Raw genomic sequence first — 17,146 nt, 5'->3', positions numbered from 1 at the left:
TAGCAAGTTTTCTTATGCACTCAATCTAAACAAAAATTAGCACAAGCACATTCCAGCACAGTTTCCAAACTCGGTCCTTTGCTGTTAGGTGTGAAGTAGTAGCAATTCTAGTCTGCTTTTAATCCCCCACCTGGAAGGTGTGTATTCCCTAGGGCTACTATTGTAGAGTCTCTCCACAGGTAGCAGTGCACAATACTATACTAATGGTAGAACAGATGGTCAGATTTGTTTCTATTCCAGTTGTAACTCGAGTGTTTTCTTAAAATGGTCTTTACCAAAGCTACCTTAGAGAAAGAATCTTTAGACTCAGGTTTTGTGCATGACTTTCTACCTAAGTTAGCTAAAAATATGCAGGTAAGCTGGAGGTTGTGTCACAGTGAGATGTTTTATGCAGAGCCATTTACCTCATGGACCTTCAGCATACAACAGTGAAATGACCTTGCTTTTAAACTATGTACTGCAAGATTTATTACAGAAGCTCAAGGCTTTCTCTGATGATAACTGCTGGGTCACCCAAAAAGGGCAGCACAAATGAACACAGAGATTGAAAGTATAAACAAGACTGAATGGGAACCAACCTGCCTGATGCAAACAAGAGGGGAAAGAAAACCTGTTTGGTCTGTCCAGATCAACATGTGGTGGCTTTGAAATCCAAGCAAACCTAAGGATCCCCCATTGACCACCTGTTTACACAGGACAGGAAGCTTTCTTTTTTTTTTTCCAGTTTGAAAAGGATTTCTCCGGCAGGAAGCAAGCACACTTCACAATGAACCCGTAATTTCCATTACTCCTTGAGAAAGTAATAGCTCTGTGCCTCTCAGTTGTCTTTTTTTTAAAGCTGAAATTAAAAAGTAATTTGTTTTATTGTATGACACTGGAATAGCAATTGATAAATTTCTGGCAGAGACTTCTGACCAAGTCTGTACTGAGCTAATGTCTTTCTGTTCCTAATAGGTGCAATTCAGGTTGGGCGCAGGAATTTTCTAACCTTAAGTATCTAGTGACTTCAAAAATGTCTCATTAGATCCCCATCCTGCCAACTGCAAGAGTATTTATTATATTTATATTGTATTCAGTCCTTGTCATTTCATAGTATAAAACAGGTAATCTTGAAACATGTGGTTGTATATTTTTGTCCATGCACAAAACCTTACTTTGTGGGTAGTATTTTATGCTATTTACTTTGTTTTGGTTTAGGCCCAGTAAAAAGAAAGGAGCTAGGTTTCCTGCTGTCCTCCTTTTTCCACTGTTTTTAGCTGAGACAATAAAATCCAAACATTTTATGGCATACCTAATATTGTCTACCTAGTTTTGACACAGTCGTTGGCATTTGTGTCTAATAATGATGGTGCCTGAAGGTGTCTACACATTTCGCTTCATTTTAGGACATACTTGCCTACATGTGTTTACATATTCTTTGGCTAAGCTACTAATGCAGTGCTGTTGAATCTTTTTATTCCATATGGGGTTTTTTTTCCTATGAGAGCTTGAACTGTAGCTGAACTTATCTAAGCTGTGATAAAATTCACATCCATTAAAATCAATTCAATCTGATCAAAATAGTGAACTTTGCTCCTTAATATTTGGACTTGATTATCTGAAGAGTCTTTCCCAACCTAAATGATTTTTTGATTCTGTGAAATAAACATCATGAAGGAAAAGGCTTATTTCCCTTCATGTTTTGGCTGTACTGCTCCATAAATTGCAAAGATTTCTGCCTCTGGGTGTTCTTCCTACCCCAACCCCCACCATATGTACTTCCTCTGGTATGCTGGGTCATTCTGGCCGGAAATGTAGATTGAGGAAGACATCAAATAGGTTTGGGAAAAATGCTTCTCCCCTCCTGCTGGCCAAAGCTGTTTGTTAGCTAATTTCCTGCTCAGAATGTGCTTGGTTGCATCAGTTTCAGTAGTCTGTCAAAATTCAGATGTCTCTTGTGATGTAAATGGGTGACAGAAAATGCTTACAGTCTCAGCAGTACTGGAGAAATGGTGTGCTATTAACACTACATGCTAACTAGTAAGTGAACTAAGGTGGGTGGAGGTAATGCCTAGCACATGTAGCTCGTGGTCTGGTTTTTTTTGCAGAGCCCCTCATTTTTACTACCTAATTGTATCTGGAAACACACCAGAGTGTTACAGCATTTATGTTAACACTTGTTCCTCATCCCTCTAACACTCAGACCTTTTTCTATTTGCAGTTTGAAGGGAGGAAGTACTGTGAACATGATTTTCAAATGCTTTTTGCCCCTTGCTGCCATCAGTGCGGTAAGTTTTAACTCAAGGTGAAACACTTTACACTGATTACATATGGGAGTGTCACTGGGGGAAGATGTGCTACCCTTGTGTCTGTTCTCTGGGAGGTGCTCAGGTTCAGCTGAGCATCTGAACTTTCAGAATGAACTAGACCTCACAGAAACTGGGGAGTTGCTTTTTCTAAATGTCATAAACCAGTAGGATTTCAAAATAGAAGTTTGCATTCTTTTAGTAAGTAGTTTAGCTGTTGAGCCAATGATCCACTGAACATACCATTCATAAACTCCTGGCTGTATACACCATTCATGACTCCTGATTATTTATATCTGTACGTTGTGCTGACATTTGTCCCTTCTCATGTAACTGAAACCCTGCAACAAGACTTTGTCATCTGCTTCGACTCTCTAACCCACCACCCATGCTGTCCTGCTTTGTGGAAGCTGAGACAATCTTCATCTAGTGTTATAGTCAAGTTATGCTTAGCTGAGCCCCCCACTGATTGTTTTGAAACAAGTACCTTTAGGGCTTCAGTGTCTAATGTCCATCCTACGTGATAGTGAGAGCTGCTTTTTATTGCCACTATTGATGTAAATGCTTGTGCATCTGCTGCACTGTAATTATTGGCATGAGATTTTTTTCCCCATGTATGACACATTTTGCCAGGGCAGGGCTGGGAAGTCATTATTTGACTATTCCTTAAACTGCTCTAGAAGCCCTTGTGTTTCTGTGGCACCTTTGGCAAGGTGCTAAAGCTTTAACTTATCCCAGTGAGGCCTTTCCTCGTGTGGAGGGAGGTGTTGAACACCAAGAGAGAGGGAAGCAGATGCTATGGAACTTTGAATCTAAGGCTGCCAATATGAACAAGGAGGGGAAGAGGAAGAAATGAGTTGGTGGCAATTCATGAGGAGTTATGCTGCCTATCTCCAGGATTTTTCCTGCACAGTTGTCATAACTCCCCCTTCTCCTATCCTGTCTCCTTGTAGCTTCCTTAAAATCTCATCAAGGTCCTACCCAGAGCTGGGCTTTTCTACTCCTTGTATTTAATAAACCCAGACAAAGTCAGTGGAGCTGTTGCCTACAGGCCTTGAGCATTCGTGACATTCCTGTAGTCCAACAGATTTTGTTCTTGAAAGGCTCTGACTTCATGGGAATGCTGCAGAGTCACATGCTGGATGTTATTGTCCACATCAGTTACCTGCCTGATCACTCCCCTTTGTCAGCTCTTGGAGTTGTTCTCAACAGCCAGAACTTAGCCTCTGACAGCACAGGGAAGCTGAGCTCCCAACATGTTTTGCACTGCTCAGGGCTCCTCGCTACACTGTCCATCCTAATGGAGAACAACTGAATCACACATGTGATGACATCACTCCACTGCCTGTGCAGTACAGTCACACTGTGCATACAAAACACTAGTTCTCACACTATTTGTTCAATGCCTTATGGGACAGGACTCCTTGTAGTAGGTAAGAAGTTGTGTGTGTTGGATTGACTGTTCTGCAGCTTCACTGCACCTTTCCATTTGGACTCTATGGGAGGTGTGAGTTTTTTGCAGGAGGTTCACAGCCACCCAAGCTCAGTTCTATTGTGCTTTGAGTATATAATACCTTCAAGGCTTGGTCCTAGGGGAGTAGAAACCCCTGCTATGTACATGGCAAGTTACAGTTGTCATATTCTTAAAGAAAAGAAGGAGAAAGATGATTAGGACACAAGAAAGCCCTTATTATATGAAGCACTCCATAAATTTCTTAACAGCTTGAGAACAGATAAGTAAAACCAGTGAAGGGACCAAAAAAGCATTATTGCAAAGAGAAGGTGGAATGTGCATGTAGAAAGGCTTGTATGTAAAGAGCAGAAGGTCCTCCATCAGCAAAGATGTTTTCTTCTGACCCATAGCAAAAAACAACAAAAAACCCCAAATGCCAGGGTTTGGAATCAGAACTGTGATATTGAAAGCAATGTGTCCTACCTGATTTTGGGTAAGGACAGGAATGATGATTGTAGTCATTGTAGTGATTCATATGTGGGTTACTTTTAACTTTGTCTGCTGTGGTATTTTACATCCTGGTGTTATGTTTCTTACAGGTGAGTTCATTATCGGTCGTGTTATTAAAGCCATGAACAATAGCTGGCATCCAGAGTGCTTCTGCTGTGATATCTGCCAAGTAGTATTGGCTGATATTGGATTTGTCAAGAATGCTGGCAGGTAAATCTCCACCCTTCTTTCTGTTAACTGATCATAAATTAAATAAACTAATAGTGGGATTGAGAGGTTTTGGTTCCTAAAGCTTTCCAGCTCAGATGGAGCAACTGAAGTACCTTCTGTGACAAAAAGGTTTAGGAGTGCATCACAAAACCAAGAATGGGTATCTTAAAATATTAACACTTTACCTACTTCAACACTAAGTTTCATGACAAACATTTTCTCTCCCTGGTGACATTTTGGGGCCATTGTTACATGTAATAAGAGAGAAAACATTCAGATATAGAAGCATTGTCCTTTTTTAAAATAAAAATGTTTACTTTCCAGCGTGGTTCTCCAATTTTGGTCTAGTTTGGCACCATATTTATTAATAATCGCTTAATGTCCAGTAGGACCCTTCACAGAGTAGGATATTTTTACTAGATATGATCAAAAGAATGTTTTACATTTTACAAGTGGATCGTATGGCCATTGCCTTCTTATAATATATAAATATAATATAATATCATATACTTATATATATATAACATACATAATTATCTACAGAAGTAGGACCTGTGTGCTCATCCATCTTCCAATATAAATTTTTAAGATTTTGAAGTAAAACATTCAGCAGCAAGAATCTATAAGAAATTTTGTTTTCTGTGTTTCAACACAGCTTTAACTCAACTGAGCTGAAGAAATTATACTCCTGTGGTGTCACAAAATAAAAGGATCACCCTGAACTTGGGCAATCATTTCGGTGCTTTGAAGTTGGTTTGCCTTAGCAAGGAAGTTGTTTTAACAAAATTCAGAAAAGGACTGATTGAAATGAGGTTCTGAAAGATTATTGTTTTATATTTTGCTCTGTAGTACCTGGTAGCAATACTTACCTCTGGTTTTTTTTATGCTCTTTCAGACATCTCTGCCGTACTTGCCATAACAGGGAAAAAGCCAGAGGCCTGGGAAAGTACATTTGCCAGAAGTGTCATGCCATTATTGATGAACAGCCTCTCATATTCAAAAATGATCCTTATCACCCTGATCATTTCAACTGTGCAAACTGCGGGTAACTTGATTTCTGCAAAGGGAAACAGGAAAATGCTGGGCTTATTTGCTTAATCAGTTTACATCTTGAAATGAAAACTTGTCCTGTACAACTGACAAGATGGGGTGGGGGTTGCATGTCTTATGGCCAGATGTGTGTTACTGCTTTTGGCTTCGTGGGGGTCAAACAACAGCTGACCTGCTGGGGACTAAAGAAAGATTGGACTCTGCAGGACAAGGTGGACCTTATAAAATACAAAGTATCAAGACAGATATCATTTCTATAGTAGTGAAATGTTAGCTCGCTATTCTGCTAGGAGGGGAAGAGAACTGGTCCTCTTTTGTAGCTTGAATTACTATCTTGCCTATGTTTTAGGTTTTTTTAAGTTGAATGTCATCCAAACTTTTTCTCTCTTTTTAAAGCCTATCTTTTTTAGAAGCTTTCTACATCTCATTTTATCATCTTCTGCAACTGCAGCACACAAAACTGCACATTTCTTCATCCTGCACTGATGCAGACATGTAGGATGAGCACTGGAGCATAGAGCATTGAAGGACATAGCATCGATTCTTAGTTGTTTATTTCTGGTGGAAAGGAAGCTACTATTTCAGTGTCATAGCAAAGGCTGATTTAAATAACAGTATGTAGTGTTGCATTAGTGGCTACCAGTTGAGGATAAAAGTGATTACAGTCACTTTTAAAGTTTAGCTGTTAGCATTATCTAACCATGCAAATTACTAAAAAGTAAAGTTTATAAGATTCTGCAATGGGAAATGAATAAACCTAGCTTGTGTGGGTCTGTAGTTCTCTTTCTCTGAAGTTTAATACAAGGAAATTATAACTAGATGTAGAGGACTACATTTTACTTTCAGTTACAGTTATGCAAATCTAAAATAAACTAGTGATAAGTGCCAGAAGATAAACCAAACATCTGCAGCTTTCACACACAGATTTGTGCTGCTTAAGCAAGATAACAATAGCTCAGTAGCAGTTTCCAGAGAGACTCAGTGCACCTTGCTTAGCAGCGTGTTCTCCGTTTACTGTGATCACTCTGGAACTGTGTTGAACTATGTTATATTTGATGCTACTGCTTTACTCTAATAGAAATATATTTATAAATTTATAAATAATTATTTATAAATAATTTCTAAAGCAAATGCAATTTTTTTTCACTGAAACGCTCAAGACTTGACATTTTTCAGTGCCTTTATTCATGTTCTCAATTCATTAACTTCTGAACAGGAAGGAACTTACTGCTGATGCTCGTGAGCTGAAGGGAGAGCTCTACTGCTTACCCTGCCATGACAAAATGGGTGTCCCCATCTGTGGGGCATGTAGGAGACCAATTGAAGGCCGTGTGGTGAATGCTATGGGCAAACAATGGCATGTGGAGGTAAACATCAGATGCTATACAATGTCTCTTACAAATGTAAACCTTAGCATATTTATATATGATTTTGCTGATCAATTTCAATGAAAGGCTTATCAAAGTTTACAGCAATGATTATAAATGCCTTCTCCAAATCCCTCTTCAGCTTTATTGTGGCTGGTCTTCCACTGTGAAATAGGAGTTATTTCCCACCTTATAGAGAGCTTTGACTGTGAAATTAAAATTAGTAATCAAAGGAAGCATGGCAATGTCCTTACAAAACACAATTTCAGAGCTCAAAGGACTGCATGTAAAAAGGCAGTAAAAGCTGTGGCAACCATGTTATTACTAAGCATCATAATACCCTTAGGTCTTCCATAGTCACCTGCCATGTACATATTTCTTTAACAGTTCATGTGAGAATTCACATTTCAAGGCCACAAACAAGATTTAGTTCCCCATCTTCCATTTTAATCAGATAAATTGTTTATTCCTTCTGTTGTTTTGAAAGTCTCCTCTAGGAAAGGCTTTCTTCACAAGGGTGTAATGATGCAAATTATTTAATAACTCTTAATTCTGTTCATGGATAAAAAATGAGGATCCATTGCTTGATTTTTTCTTTTTGGTAACTTTTGGATTGAAATGTTGAAGACATTAAAAGAAATATTATTTTATTGCTCTAAATGTAGAAACCAAAGTTTTAACTCTACTTTTCAAAATGGCTCAGTAGACTTCAGCCATGTTCAACTAGTAGATGTGGTTATTTTGCTTTCCAGAAAAAATAACATTACTTGCAAAAGGTAAAAAAAATCTATTGTAATTTTCTTTGTAGCATTTTGTTTGTGCAAAATGTGAAAAGCCATTCCTGGGTCATCGTCATTATGAGAGAAAAGGCTTGGCGTATTGTGAAACCCACTACAATCAGGTAAGGTTGCCTATTTTTAAAAACAGCATTAATTGCTAAACTCACAAATTGGTTTTATTAGATCGAGATGTAAAACCATGGTCATTCTTCTGTTTTGTTTAAGGTACCTGTGGGTGTAATGGCAATTAGCATATGTTCTACTGCATTTAATTTATACAGGTTTCCCTATTCATCTGTGGGGTATTAAAAAAAAAAGAAAACTGCAGGTATTTCATAAAGGCTGGCCAGGACAATCAGTATCAAATGGTTTTTCGAGTCTTGTGGTACTTAAATAGAGTTGTTACGGGCTTTGACGTGTCTGTGGATCAGAGCAGCTAATTACACCTAATCTCTCCTAAGTTAAAGAAGATTTGCCACTCAGTAACTGCAGTTGGAGGCCCCAGTGAGTGACTGGGTTTCCCCGCAGCTGCTCCTCTAAGACACTGTGTTGATACAAGCTGTTGCCCAGTCATTAGGTTGATGAATACTTCTAAGACTAAATTTGTTAGAAGACACCCTCTAGTGACCACTTACATTTGTGTAGGAGTTACATGTCGTGCTACCACCTTTCTCCAGCCATCCTTGGATGTGCAGCCCACACCATGATGTGCAGTCCTTTTTCTCTTTGGAAGCCATCTGTGTAGTGTCATGTTCACCTTGCTTACATAAATACATGAGGAGGGGTTACACTTGGGAGTTGTAAGGCATCTGCTAATTACAGATGGATTCTTAATTAGTCAGTGATGAAGGCCAAATGATTGGTGCTGGCACACTTGCAGACTGTAAATGCCATGAGGTTCATAGTAATAGTGTTGCAGCTGGGCTGGGGCAAGTCCATACACCAGACAAGAGCTGTATGTAGAGTGGATGTCTTTTAATAGCTTAACTACTACAGTTAGAAAAAATACATAAAGTTTTTGGGACTTCTTGTTGTGTTGTGAACAAATGTTAAGACTGGAAAAAGATTGAATATATTTTTTCCTAAATTTTCTTTATTTTTTTTAATAAAGAAAAAATTTTCTTACAGCAATACAGTTTTAGTCATGCATGTAAGTCCAAATGTTAAATTTTCTGGTTAGTAACAATATGTATATGACAGCAACTGCTGTATTTCAAATCTTCAGGATTAGAGAAATGTTGAAACTAAACAAAATCATATTTACAGAGAATCAAATAAAGGTAAACAAATGTTTTTCATCTTTAATATTATCCAGATTTTTTGTGATGAGATGATTGATGCAAAATGTACTTAGAAAACCAAACAAGACTTGCCAGCATTCTCTTTATTTCACTGGAATAAACAGGAAAGCAATTGTGCCCATCAGCTGATATATGGTTATTTTGCTAGTTTTGGAAGTTACCCTCACTAAAATCATTATACTAAAAATTTATTACTTCTCTTTCCTCTTCAGCTATTTGGTGATGTTTGTTTCCATTGCAACCGTGTGATTGAAGGAGATGGTAAGCACTTCTCCGTTTCCTTAACGTTGCTTTTTGATGGAAATTCTCTTTAAATGTGGAAGTAAGCGGAAAACAGCCCTCCATTTTCATTAAAACAAAACCAGTCATTCTCTTGACTATAAATTAAATTAGAGCTGATTAGTGAGGGACCAAATGGTAGGAAAACCTTACATCATTTCGTGATGGTAGAAGACCACCCCAAAGGCAAAGAGAACTGTAAAACCCCTTAGTGACACGCAAAGGCCAGGGATGCTGGAAGATGCTCAGAAGTGACTTCCTGCCCCACCATCTTCAAAAAAGGACACATGCAAGGGTGAGAATGACCATACAGGCATCTCCTCAAATGAGTTTGTGGATCGTGATCCAAATTAGAAAAAAATATTTCGATACTGAAGACATAGGTGGGCAGTCCTAGGAATTTTTTTAAAATGCCTTGTTCCCATTACGTCAGTTTGAATCCTGGAGATATTTACCTATTGAGGCACCTGTCTTTTGAAAATCTAGGCTTATGATAATGTCACAAAACCAGGAATGATCATTCTTGGAAATATATGTCCTGTAAAGGCAGAACTGCAAGTAATTTGTTTGTTTTGTTATTGTTTGATTGCGTTTTTTGGGAGAAGGGGGTGGTTTTGAGTTTTTTTTTTGATAACTAGCTCTGATAAAATGCCAAAAGCAAATTATTCTACCTAAAATAATGTGACATTATGTGCCTATTTAGCCCTGTCCAAAGTAAATACTATGTTGGCCTCATCTAAGCCAAAGCCATTAGCAAAGTAGGAGGAAGCTTCTAACATTCAAAAAGAGACATGAACTAGTTTGAAGTCATATAACTATAAGGTAAGACATACATTCCATAGATGTGCTTTTCCCACATTTTCTGGACTGCACTATACCTGCAGAATGACAATCCAAAATGCTTTAGAGGAAAGAGTCCTCATTTTCAGTAAAATTCTGCTGGAATGAACAGAACTGTAACTTCTGCTATCTACATCTCTGTATGGTTCTAACCTTTCACCATATAATCTGACACCCATATTGTAGGATTTGGTCTCTGAAATGAACAGAATATAGTATACACTAATTTCTTTATTTTCAGTATATGTCATCAATTACATTTCTTCTTTCATTGCTGTACACAAATTTGAGTCTGCTGTCACAGATTTAGTATCCAGTATTGTTCTCTGTCTGGTGAAACAAATATCTGTGGCAGCAGTTTTTCAGGAGGGTGTCTGTGGATTACTAAGGTTGTTCAAGAACAAAGACTTTCATCTCTCTAGTATTATTCTGTAAAGACTAACTATATATCTGTGGACATACTTGCCCTATAGTGCAGGATAAACCCTCTACATGATAATGCTTTGGTTCTCCTTGTTGACAAAATATTGTGAGAAAAACATTGAGAAATCGAGTGAGAAAAACATTATGAGAAAAATATTGTCCTGCATTCTCTAACTTAGGAAAATTTTGGCAGGGACAACAGAAAGCTGTACTGAAAGAGAGGAAGAACAGGAATTGGATTTACGTACAGAGCAAATAGAAAATAGTTGCTTTCTTTGTAAAGGAAAGAATAAAAAGAGTCCAGTTTTTTTTTTTTTTTCACCTTGGTAGTGTTAATTTATGAGCAGTGTCCTGTCTGCTGGCATCACATTATTTTCTTCAGCTGGGCAAGTCCTACTGTTGATTGCAGTGCAGTCTGAACTGGATCTGAATGAAATGAAACTGAATGAAAACATAAACACAATTTCACTGGATTGCTCTTCAGCTGGAAACATTTTTTGATTAAGTTGGATCCCAGCCTCACAGAACCATTGCCTGAGATCAGCTGGGTATGAGATGAAGTGGAAGCAAAAAATAGGAGGCAGAAATAGGTTAAGCTGGTTTTGCCTCAGAGACAGCTGTATCAATGCTTCACAGTCCTGCTTCATTACACTCTAAAATGAGCCATGTTAATCTGGCCATGTTACTGTTACAGTCCTTAATACTTGATACAGAATCAATGACTGTTCTTCACACCTCATGAATATGTGAACTTAAAATTTTTGTAATCACTTTCTTTTATTTTGGTAATGCTAATTATTTCTTTTTTCCCATCTCCTTAGTTGTGTCTGCTCTGAATAAGGCATGGTGTGTGAACTGCTTTGCTTGTTCAACTTGCAACACTAAGTTAACCCTCAAGTAAGTTTATGGATAAGTATGATACCTTCAAAACCTATCAGTGGTTCTCTTCAAAGTGTAGACGTTGCTATAGTGTAGCTGTTACTGTATGAAAAACATGTAAGCAGCATCCAGGAAATAAGTGCCTCTTTCTTCCTCTTGCCTCACTTAGTACTTAACATCTCTTTCAGCTGTCTCTTCGGGTCTTCCTTCAGTTAGTCTTCCTAACTCAGTTATTCTTCTTTTCCATCCTTTATTTTTTCTTGTTTAACTCTAAAGGGATAAATTTGTTGAAATTGATCTAAAACCTGTCTGCAAACACTGTTATGAGAAAATGCCAGATGAATTTAAGCGACGACTTGCCAGACGGGAACGTGAAGCAAAAGATAAAGAGAAGCAGAAAAAGAAAAAGCCAATCTGTTTGTAAACTTCTTTTCCTTCTCATCACCACCTCTGCTCCTTTTTTCTTTGGTTAGTCCTAAGGATGCTTTTTTTTTTTCACTTTTGCATGAACTTATATCAGTAAAAACCAAAACACCTTTCACGCAACTGCAACTTGAAATATTAACTTGTTATTCCATTATCTCATGTTAAGTCTACAGTTAGGTTTGAAAGGCCTTCTAAACTGCATGGTTAATAAATACAGACATTTGGGGAAAATCTGCATAACTTACTCAACAGGGTATTGTAATGACTGTCTAAAGTGTATATAACCTTGTAAAAGTAACTTAATGTATATGTATTAATTGGGGGGTTAATTTTTTGCTTGTGCACATTTAATATTGATTTTTTTAAAATTTTTTCTTTCACTATCTCGTCTGCTAAAACTTTATCTTTTTTTTGCTTTGTTGTCTTAGGAATAAGTTTGTTGAGTTTGATATGAAGCCTGTCTGCAAAAAGTGTTACGAGAAGTTTCCTCTAGAGCTGAAGAAAAGACTGAAGAAATTAGCTGAAACTTTGGGAAGGAAGTAAAGACTTCATCTGCTCTCCTCTTCATTTGCAAAAAACTTACAGATATTACTTGGGGGGGGAAGGGGGAGTCGCTGCTCTGAGGCCGCAGTCAGACAACAAATGATGATGTATGCCTTCTATCAACCTAAAATATATTAAGATTCTCTGTTCTCTATACATGTATGCTTACTTATTGACAAACAGACCATACTTCCAAAATAAATACCAGCTCACCTGAAAGGTTTCTGACCAATAATGCTGTTGTACTGATGCAGGTGGCCCACTCTGTACACTAACTCACTGCGGAACTTTACAGAGACAGAAAATTTGCTTGTGAAGACCACCTGTGAAAACAAACTTTGCAAATGTGCCCAACTTTAGGGACATGTATTGTCATTTACATTAGTGAAAATATTAACCTTTGTATTAAGCATGCAGCCAAAACTTGCCCAACTCAAGTGATTTGGGCAGAAAATCAATATACTTTGCCTTATGGAAAAATTTACACTTGGATTTCAGGCCAAGTTGTATCATTAAGGAGCCTTGTTTCAAATGATTTGAAAACTATCAGATTTCTAAATACAGCCACTGTACAAATTACCTACTTCTGATAGATTATGCTTACATGATGAATGTTTCTACATCAGGCTTAGCATGAGATACTTATATAAAAAATGTATTCCTATTGCAAGAAATGAGTATACTCAGAACTACTTGAATTTTGCTGTATTCCACTTAAAATAACACATTAACTTCTATATATGCTTTTGCATTTTATTTACTTTTTGTGCCTTATTATGCTGGACCATACATAACAGTGTTCCATTAAATATATAGTTTTATTTTTTATTTCATATTTTTATGCAGAAAGAATATAGAAGGTATTTTCAAAGGATAACATACTTTGCCTTAATTATACAAGATGCAAGAAGCATTTTATTTGAAATGTGAACATCTAAATTTAAAATTTAGTTTCTCAAGTTCATTGATTTTCAGAACAATATGAAAATGCGTATTTCAATCAACTGGCAATATTACTTTTACACCTCTGAGTGTAAATATGCAAGGTTTGATCCTGCTAGGATCTACTTCTTTAGCCGTCCTCAAGGACTGAGCTTACAAGTAATCAAAATTCCTTATAACACACATTTAATTGTTTTATACTATTGACTTCTGTCCATGCAAATTTGATTTCTTTTTCCCTTTCATGTAGAAAATACAGTTACTTAGGTCTTCTTGATGGTACGAAGTATCCAAACATTTATTTTTATTTTTGTACATCAGTGACTTAAACAGATTTTATGTAATTACATAACAGGAAGTAAAATTTTTGTTCCTGTGTATGAAAAAATAATTACTTTAAAACATCTGCTTTCCAGTGTCATCAATAAAGGCCATGTTATTCAACCCTATACTGCCTCTCTGACATAAATGCTTGAGATGGGTGGGAAAGTAGTAAGGTTCTTTTGTTTCCCTGAACTTTTACCTGTAACTATGTAAATCCTTATTATCCTGATTTAAAGGAGATACATGCCTTTCCTAAAGGTGTATGTCTGTAGGTAGTTCTAAGGTTCATAAAAGAAACCACAGTTTGTTTCATAACAGCTTGATTCTTTTTGATTCTTTTCTGAATTGGCAGAGTCACTAGGTTTTTCCAAAGAAAGTATCTTTGTGTGTAAAACATATACCCTCCTGTTAACTTTATCTCTCCTGTTTTCACTGTATTGAAACTGTCACCTTAAACTACCAGTTTATTGCTAGGTTGGGTATTTTTTGACTATTTTATGCTACATAATTATTGAATGCCATAACATTCATAAATGCAGTCTCTGACCTTGTTGAAGACTACAAAAGCTTAAAGTGTTCCTCAAAAGCTGTTTACATAACTACAGTAGCCCTGTTGGGATTTTGGACTGTGCCATGGATTCAGTAGACCATACTCAGCAATGCTTCCTTCTGAAATTGTAATTCACTTCTAGGTTTTTCATGTTGCACTGACTGTTTATCTCTTCCCTCAGCCTATGTGTGCCCAGCCTTACTGCTCAGAGTTGAGAGGGTCACTAGCCCCGAGGCTAAATGGCAAGACCTTGGCTCACATCCACATTGCTCAGGGTTACATCCATCCGCAGCACAGTGGCCTCAGGTCTCCTCTCCACTCTGGTAGTGCTGGGGCCTGACACAGGGTGGGTTTTTCCATTTCCAAGTTCCTGATGGTGAATGCTGTGCTACATTTTATGAACTGTTTTATGAACTCAAAATTGTGCATGTCACACCCCAAAATGTAGCGCTGAAAGCATCTCGGGGTTCTTGAGGGTTTAAAGCCTGATGAAGCATGGAAAGATGTTGGTTGGAAGGGACCACTAGAGATGAGTTAGCCCAGCCATCCACTCAAAGTGGGACTAACTTCAGAGTTAGTCTGTACAGTCTGTACAGTTAGTCTGTTAGTAGTACAGAAGGTCTTGCATGGCCAAACTGTGACCATCACCCTGGAAGGCTATTTCACAGTCCTTTGTGGATAATATGTTCCAGTGCTTCATCACCCTCATGGTGAAAATATTATTACTGGAGTCCTATCTCAAGTGGAGAGTTCCCCAAATCCATACAGCTCTCTTGGGAGCTGTCTTTGGCATCAACTGTCATTGGAATAATACCCCTGGATATTGTCATGAAGAGGATTAATTACAGGCAGTTGCAAAGCAGAGCCAGGTAGCAAGCTAGCAATTAGGCAGCCTGGACAATTACACGTCTGGTGTTGAAGCTCACATCCTGGCCCAGCAGTATTAAAAATATTTTGCATAGCTGCACATACTTTGCTGAAAGAAGCAGAGTCTAGTACTGTTTTTCTATTCATGATCCTTGTAAGGTCTGTCAGAGTCTGTAATCCTGGGACCTGCGAATGGATGCATCAGAAGCTTTGCCCCTTTCTGCTGCATGGATCCATTATGCATGGGCAAGAGAGATGCCTTTAGAAAGCCTGCGTAGGCTGACAGGGAGCACTCCAGAAAGCCCAGTGGATGTTGCTGCAGGGGGCAGAAGCTGAGCCTAAAGCCTTTCTGCTGCCGGCAGTGGCACATCCTGTGCTCAGTTCCAATGGATAAGTAGAGAGCTGGGCTGAGCACAGTCAGGTTGCAGGGACAGCTCTTGAGTTAGTGCTGTCCTGCCCTGTGCTGCGACCACCAGGGACAACATGGGGGTGCCACTTCCACGGGGATGGGTGAGACAGTGACCAGTGCCAAAGTACTAGACATGGCCTATATGAAGGCAATCTCCCATCAGCTGAAGAGCATTAATATCCTCCAGTGAGCTAAGTAAACACCAGCACTCTCCTCTGCACCAGCACCAACACTTTTATTTTTTAGCCTGGCAGGTGCAGATAATAAACTTTTGGTAACTCCAGCTGCAGGCACACCATTAAAAAGTACAAAGAAAAAAATGTTATTGTAGAATTAAACCCAATGTCTAAATAAATCACTATTAACAGAATAAAGAATAAAAGATTCTTTCAGTAAAGGTCTTTCATGGATGTTGCTGCTCTTAAAAGGAGTTGGCTTTATTTCCTTATTTTTCCTGCAAAGAGAGTAAGAGCTGTGGGGCTGTCAGTATATTTTAGGTGTAGCAGGAATCATATGACTGTCAATGCGTTTGAGATTGAGAACTAGAGAAATTTTTAATTATGTTTCTTCAGAGACACAGCCCAGTGGCCTGTGACCAAAGCATCCGAACTGGCCGGAAAGATAGCTAATTCCAATGAGTACAATCTGAGGCTTCCTGCTGGGAATTTCACCACAGGGCCACCATCCTCGAGCCACCAAACCCGTAAAACTACAACTTGCAAATCTGTTCTGCCTTGAGGGCTGCTGGTCCATCTTTTAATCCATGTTCCCAGCTGTGCTTTAGAACTTAATTGTTTAATTATACTATTCACAGTGCCTGGAAAAAAAAGGTTTCTCGCCACAGCTGCTACAATATTTGGAGACTCATTTCCTAGAGCATTGGATCTCAGTAAGAAGGCCCTTATGATTACGGATTAAATTTATAGTTGCTCTGAACCACAAAGTATAGAATCATAGAAGGTTAAAGGTTGGAAGGGACCTTAAAGATGGAGTCCCAGGCCTCTGCCATGGGGGACACCTCCCTCCCACTAGGCCAGGTCGCTCATAGCTCCATCCAGCCTGGCCCTGAACACCGCCAGGGATGGGACATGCACAGCCTCACGGGGCAACCTGTGCCAGTGCCTCACCACCATCACAGCGAAGAATTCCTTCCTAATATCTAACCTAAATCGCCTCTCTTCTGACTGTACCCATTACTGCTTGTCCTGTCACTACAGTTGCTGGCAGAGTCCCTCTCCTGCTCCCCGGCAGGCCCCTCAGACACTGGAAGGTTGCTGTGGTGTCCGCAGCCACCTCTTCTCCAGGCTGAACAGCCCCAGCTGCCTCACCTTGTGTGCCTAGGGAAGATGCTCCAGTGCTCTTACCAGCCTCGTGTCCTCCTCTGGGTTTGTCCCAACAGTTCCACATCCTCCTTACGGTGAGGGCACCAGAATTGTTACACTGCTTCAGTTAAATCTTGTTATATATCCACTGTATATTGTTTAGGCAATAAATATCACCGAATATATACTCATATATTACTGAGGTGAGTTTATTGTAGTTTTAGGTGACAAAACGCTAAAAGTTGTTTCTCACAAACGATTTCCTACGGCACATCTTCACGCCCGCTCCCCTTCGCCGTGCGCATGCGCGGGCCGGGCCAGGCCGCGCCCCGCGGCCGTTGTATGGGGGCGGGAGCCGGGCACGCGCCGGGCTGCGCGCGCCGCACG

The 17,146-nt window shown here is 38.9% G+C and overlaps 1 protein-coding gene and 1 long non-coding RNA gene across 9 annotated transcripts in view; one reads left to right on the top strand and one right to left on the bottom strand.

Moving 5' to 3' along the window:
• LOC146444379 (LIM and senescent cell antigen-like-containing domain protein 1) overlaps positions 1-13,736 on the top strand; it is a 69,159-nt gene extending 55,423 nt beyond the window's left edge. For 5 of the 8 annotated variants that reach the window (XM_085053910.1, XM_085053898.1, XM_085053904.1 and 2 more), the window contains exons 3-11: positions 2,201-2,267; positions 4,338-4,458; positions 5,354-5,503; positions 6,725-6,875; positions 7,684-7,776; positions 9,168-9,216; positions 11,319-11,394; positions 11,653-11,844; positions 12,231-13,736. In XM_085053910.1, the coding sequence (XP_084910036.1) occupies positions 2,201-2,267; positions 4,338-4,458; positions 5,354-5,503; positions 6,725-6,875; positions 7,684-7,776; positions 9,168-9,216; positions 11,319-11,394; positions 11,653-11,800 (855 nt within the window). In that variant the 3' untranslated portion in view covers positions 11,801-11,844; positions 12,231-13,736. Of the gene's footprint in view, positions 1-2,200; positions 2,268-4,337; positions 4,459-5,353; positions 5,504-6,724; positions 6,876-7,683; positions 7,777-9,167; positions 9,217-11,318; positions 11,395-11,652; positions 11,846-12,230 lie in introns of those variants that run through there. The other 3 variants (XM_085053890.1, XM_085053874.1, XM_085053865.1) reach the window with 2 other exon arrangements.
• On the bottom strand, positions 7,773-17,099 carry LOC146444378 (uncharacterized). The gene is made up of 3 exons (XR_014850354.1): positions 16,766-17,099; positions 12,559-15,721; positions 7,773-10,938 (listed from the first exon to the last, which is right to left on the bottom strand). It is a non-coding gene; the product is annotated as an uncharacterized LOC146444378 (long non-coding RNA).
• Between the last annotated feature and the right edge of the window lie 47 nt (positions 17,100-17,146).

The sequence above is a fragment of the Lichenostomus cassidix genome, chromosome 1 (assembly GCF_008360975.1).
Source record: "Lichenostomus cassidix isolate B80296 chromosome 1, HeHo_3.0, whole genome shotgun sequence".
Classification (NCBI taxonomy): domain Eukaryota; kingdom Metazoa; phylum Chordata; class Aves; order Passeriformes; family Meliphagidae; genus Lichenostomus; species Lichenostomus cassidix.
The sequence above is the reverse complement of the archived record's forward strand: the minus strand, read 5'-3'. Positions and strand labels throughout refer to the sequence as shown.